The 6,000-nt window shown below is 37.0% G+C and overlaps 1 protein-coding gene across 8 annotated transcripts in view; it reads right to left on the bottom strand.

The window, feature by feature from the left end:
* Positions 1–6,000, bottom strand: part of FKBP5 (FKBP prolyl isomerase 5) — a 112,971-nt gene that overhangs the window by 53,377 nt on the left and 53,594 nt on the right. For all 8 annotated transcript variants that reach the window (XM_040644706.1, XM_040644703.1, XM_040644702.1 and 5 more), the window contains one exon: positions 2,673–2,817. In XM_040644706.1, the coding sequence (XP_040500640.1) occupies positions 2,673–2,817 (145 nt within the window). The remainder of the gene's footprint in view (positions 1–2,672; positions 2,818–6,000) is intronic.

The following is a 6,000-nucleotide window of genomic DNA, read 5'->3' as shown; positions in this document are numbered from 1 at the left end:
CTCTTCTCCCCATCTAACCACACTGTCTCTAGATAGGTGTGTCATGCATACCAAGTCAACTGGAAGTCGCCTATTTTATCTTGGCTCAAAATTCAAGGAAACATAAAAGACTCATTCATTAGAGGGTAGTTTATTAAGAAAATGTGGGTAGAGAAGATGGTAGTGTAAGTTCCTAGCAATTTTTTTTTCTTAGCAATTATTATTATTATTTTTAAAGATTTTATTTATTTATGTGACAGAGAGACAGCCAGCGAGAGAGGGAACACAAGCAGGGGGAGTGGGAGAGGAGGAAGCAGGCTCCCAGCGGAGGAGCCCGATGTGGGACTCGATCCCGGTACGCCGGGATCACGCCCTGAGCCGAAGGCAGACGCTTTAACGACTGCGCTACCCAGGCGCCCCTTTTCTTTGCAATTCTTATGTCTACTTGCAAAGATAGCTGCTCAGAGAAGGTGTGTTATCTCAAATCCCTCAACTTCTTTAAGACAGAAATTCAAAGGGTAGAGTAAGAATTTGGGGGGCGGGGCAGTGGGAACAAAGATGTCTAAGATGTCTGATGAGGCCATTTACTCTGAGGTCATCTCAAATACTGATGCCACAGCCATGCTGGTGGCCCTAAAGGTTCACATCCCCCTAAATCAACAAAAAAGAGACAAATTCTAATTTAACTGTCAATCATTATCTGCTTTATCAAGAAAGAGAATCTGTATTTGATTTTGATTGATATCATACTGAAACACAAGATTAATCTCACATGACCACTAACTCACTGAAGACCCAAAGGAGAAGGGAGCAGAGGCATAGCCAGCACCACAGTTGGACAGGAAGCGGAAGCCACCGTGACCTACGCCTGTGAGTACCAAGGAAGAGAGAGTAGAAGAGAGGCAGGAAGAGTTTAACTCCATAGTTCCTCATTTGCTGTTTCCTTTCCCAAATCCATGCTTAGTTAACAATTCATTGGTACAATCAGAAAAAGAAAGGGATTAGAGTCAATACTGAGCCATGGTGGTGAATGGGGTACCTTTTCTCCCACACTTAGTCTGGGAACGAACTAGAAGTCCCTTATATCTGCAGCAAATAAGAATAAAAAAACTGTTGGTAATTCAGACACTAACTTTCAACAAGCTACATGGCCCACAAAGTTCAATGTGATGGCTATTATTCTCCTTACAAGACTAAAAACAAACAAACAAACAAAAAAAACCAAAAAACCCCACTAAATTAACTAAAGACATTTAAAAGCATTTGAAAATAAATTAGTACAAATCACATTTAAGACCTGAAAATAGTGGTTCTCAAACTTTTTTCCTCAGGACCCTCTTTACATCTTAAAAATGGAGGACCTCAAGGAACTTCCATTTATCTATCGATATTTATCACATTAAAAATTAAAGAAGATAATTATTTACCAATTCATTGAAAAATGGTAATAACTTCATTATATGTTAACACAAGTTATTTTTATGAAAAGTAACTATATTTTAAAAAATTTATCAATGAAAATGGCATTGTTTTATAAATTTACATGTGTAAAATGTGTCTTAATAAAAGACAATCAGATTCTCATACCTACTTTTGCATTCAACTGTTGCAATTTTGGTTTAAGTCTGCAGAAAAAATCCAAACCCACAAAGATAGATAGTTGGAAAAGGTAAGAGTACTTTAACAGCATTTTCAGGTAATTATGAATATAATCATCTAATATGACATCAAAGCTGGACAAGTGGTAGTTTCATAAAGGCTAGCTGCAATGCGGAATCTGAAAGCATTATCAATGAACTTTTTGTATCATCTTACATTAAAATCCACTGGTCTAGCTTGCGCAATGAATGGATCTTTTAGTCATGCATGATTTTGTAACATCTAGTATTGGGAAAATATTGGTTCACTGAGTTACACAGATCTTCCAAATGTTAACACATTTCATTATAAAATATTTTTAAAATCACATTCATTAAAACCCATTGATCTCATCAGAAGTCTTTCAAGTTTTGGAAAGCTGCCAAGCTCACAGTGCCAGATACACATTTCCCAAAACTGTAATTTTCATTTGAAAACTCGATCGTAAGAAACATTGCCAGTTGTTTTCCTTGAAGTGACAGGCTCACTTCATTCATTTTTAAGAAAGTATCTGCCAAATACTAAATATTCAAGTCTAAATAACAACAGTTTGCCCTTTATGAAAAAATGTACTCAAGCGCACAAGTGCTTCTCCATGAGATAACCACTACACTTGGGTGTGCAGAAGTGCTCCACGTGTGCGTCCCTATCTGTCACAAAACAGCAAAACAATGTGAAACTCAAGGATTATGATTTAATAAAATTAGTATTTTTATACTTTATCAAGGACATTAAGTGAAACTGGCTTCCCTTCTTTTTCTCATTTACACAGTGACTGAGGGCAGCAAAACATAAATGATCACTGGCGGAGTTTGGTGCCGCCACCTAGATTTGTCCCAGGGCACCAGCGGCCTCTACCACCGCAGTGTGTATACCTCCCATGCAAGTGTCAACACAGTAAACAGATAAACAACATCTTAGTATTATTAAGAAAACAGTTTTGACATTATGGACCCCCTAAAAATCCAATAGCTCCTATGTGGGATAGACCAGCTCCTATATGACATAAACGGCAATAAATCCAAGCAAAACACAACTCAAAAATACGCTCTTACCTTTGCCAAGACTAAAGACAAATGGTTCATTTCTATCATGACTGGAATCAAACTTCTTTCCATTTGACAATTTTCCTTTGTAATGGACATAAACTTTGTCTCCAATCATTGGTGTTTCCTCACTATTCCCCACTCTTTTGACAATCTAGAAAAGACAGACATCAAGAAAAAGGAGCTGACTTTATTCTAATCAGAGAATAAAAAGGTCGCACAGTCCAGTCCACGTTACCCAGGCAGATTTACACATAATTACGTCCTTTCTAAAGGCTTCCCTCCCAGTTCTCTCAATAACACTCGCTGTTAGAAAACTGTCCTGCACTACTCTCAATCTTTAATGCTTATTCAATTATTCCCTCAAAATAACATAATAATACAACCAAGAGATCCTGCTTCATGCTTTGACACTAAAATCTCTCGAAACACAGAGCTAGTTCATACACAAACTGAATTAGACCAAAAAAATTAGTGGACTTTCAAAACCATTCAAAAAGAAGTCTAAAGCAAAGTTACAATGGGGAGATTTTATTTACTTCCCTCCTTTGCTAAAAACATTACCTTTTGACTAGATTCCACTAGTTTGGTTTAATTTCAAAAAGCTCAATTTCCTGGTGAAACAGGTTATATTTCCTATTATGTGAGGAATATTTAATGTGTAAAAAAAAACAGTATCACTGCATAGTTTTGATATGATACTGAATAACTTGTTTTCTAGTAAAGCAAATGCCAAAAAAGCTCCAGGCTGAAAAACAGTTAGCTGTCATAAAATCCAGTATATTTATTTTGTTCTTGGCAGAGAAGACCACTAATGCAGTTGGTCAGTTCTGGGAAAAGAAAACCAAATCCAGGCATGTGGTGGTATAATTTATTCTGTCAATCACCTATGCCAAATTAGTCATTTTTATTAGATAACAGAGGATGCTAGCTAATCTCCAAGAAATATCATTGTAGGGGAAGAGTCTGAATTTTTATATAAAGAATTCAATTATTCACTCCTAAATTCCTTAAGATGTGTCCTCCCAGCCCCACCCTCATATTACCACATAAACACTGTAAACTTATATTCTACAACTTTTTTAGTTCAAAAATCCAGACATTCTTTAAAGGAAAAGAATCATTACTGCAACTCCACCAAAAACCTGTTAGAACTAATCAATGATTTCAATAAAGTGGGAGGATACAAAATCAACACACACAAATCAGTTGTGTCTCTATACACTCCTAACAAGGAAATAACTGAAAAAGAAATAAAGAAAACAAACCCAGAAAAGCAAATGAAATCCACAAGATACCACCTCACCTGTTAGAATGGCTACGATCAAAAAGACAAGAACTAATAAGTGTTGGCAAGGTTGTGGAGAAAAGGGAACACTTGTGTATTATTGGTGGGAATGTCAACTGGTGCAGCCACTGTGGAAACCAGTGTAAAGGTTCCTCAAAAAATTAAAAACAGGGGCGCCTGGGTGGCACAGCGGTTGGGCGTCTGCCTTCAGCTCAGGGTGTGATCCCGGTGTTATGGGATCGAGCCCCACATCAGGCTTCTCTGCTATGAGCCTGCTTCTTCCTCTCCCACTCCCCCTGCTTGTGTTCCCTCTCTCGCTGGCTGTCTCTATCTCTGTCAAATAAATAAATAAAATCTTTAAAAAAAAAAAAAATAGAACTACCATATGATCCAGCAAGTCCACTACTGGGTACTTCTCCAAGGAAAATGAAAACACTAGCTCAAAAAGATATATGTGTCCCCATGTTCAGTGCGGCATTATTTACAACACCTAAGCTATGTCAACAACCCAAGCGTCCACAGATAGATGAGTGGATAAAGAAAATGTGGTACACAGATACACAGGGAAATGTTAATTCAGCCATAAAAAAGAATATAATCTTGCCATCTGTGACAAATGGATGGACCCTGAGATCATTATGCTAAGTGACAGATAGAGAAAGACCCATCCTGTATAATCTCACTTAGAAGGGGAATCTAAAAAAGCCGAACTCACAAAAACAGAGAGTAGAATGTTAGTTGCTAGGGGCTCTGGATTGGAAGAAATGGAAAGATGTGAAGAGTTACCTTAAGGAGATACTTTAAGGATACAATCTAGTCTAGATTCATTTTACAAACGTAAGCTCCACAATGTAATTTTATTCTCCTGAGCTAGTCACTGACTTCCCAGATGTGCCTTGGTCTTAAAAAAAAAAAAATATATATATATATATATAGAGAGAGAGAGAGAGAGAGAGAAAGAGAGAGAGAGAGGGAAATTACTATAGATAAGTACTGTGCTAAATGCTTTATATAATCCCAATAACTTTATGAAGTAGGTAGTAGTATTCCAATATTACAAATGAGGAAATTTCATCACAGAGAGGTTAAATTGCCCTACGTCACACAGCTAGAGGACCTATTTAACCTTAACCAAAAGCCCCACAGTGAAACTCAAGGCTCTAGACAGGGATAAATGAGATGATTTAAAGGGCTTACGACCTCAAAATGTTTCTTACAAGCCTAAAAATCTTATCGGATTTACTCCCTGGAACAAAGCAGGGCTGAAGGCAGGTTGGGGACTGTGTTCTCCATATGGGTACACTTTGAAAAGATGAAAGAGAAGTACTCAAATAGAGCAGGGAGATGCTGAGGACAGCCTGCAAAATACCTACTGTCTCCAGAAGCAGCCTGGAGTTTGGGAGAAGTAATTCATACAGTTACAGGTTGAAAGGCCCACTGAAAGACAGCATAATATCAATCTAGGGCATAAAGCCCCTCTTTCTAGGGTTGAAATTCTCCAAAATTTTGCTTGGCATGTAGCAAGGTAACAGTAAAACATTCAGAAGATTCAGGCACAGGAAAAAAAGCTTTCATATAAGATTAGACAAAACAAACTAAAAAATTCTCATTTGCTGCTGACACACGGAGATATTAAAATTCAGCTTAGTGGTAATATTTAGAATGTGTAAGATAATCTTTTCAGCAAGAAAAATATTATAGAAAACTTGTATGAGTAACAACAGTGTAGGAGAAATAATGACAATATGACTAAAATCATTTAACCTCTCTCAGCACAGTGTATTTACTTACATGGAATACCAATATACACCTTCCATAAATAAAATGGAAAGGTCCAGAGGTGCTCTGATTGTCTCATAAGACCTTTGTGAGATACAAAAACACACATGCACAAATGATTACAGAGTGGAAAATACACAGTGTGTTTTAACGAGGAAAGCTAATTCAAAATACATATTCTCTGAGGAAACCTCAAAAAATATCTTCACTGCACAATTTGTATGTAAAAACAAATCCTTTTGAACTTTGCAAGTCAGCTTTTCTTTATCC

The sequence above is a fragment of the Ursus maritimus genome, unplaced genomic scaffold (assembly GCF_017311325.1).
Source record: "Ursus maritimus isolate PB19 unplaced genomic scaffold, ASM1731132v1 scaffold_30, whole genome shotgun sequence".
Classification (NCBI taxonomy): Eukaryota; Metazoa; Chordata; class Mammalia; order Carnivora; family Ursidae; genus Ursus; species Ursus maritimus.
Note: the sequence above shows the minus strand (reverse complement) of the source record. Positions and strands in the feature narration are given on the sequence as shown.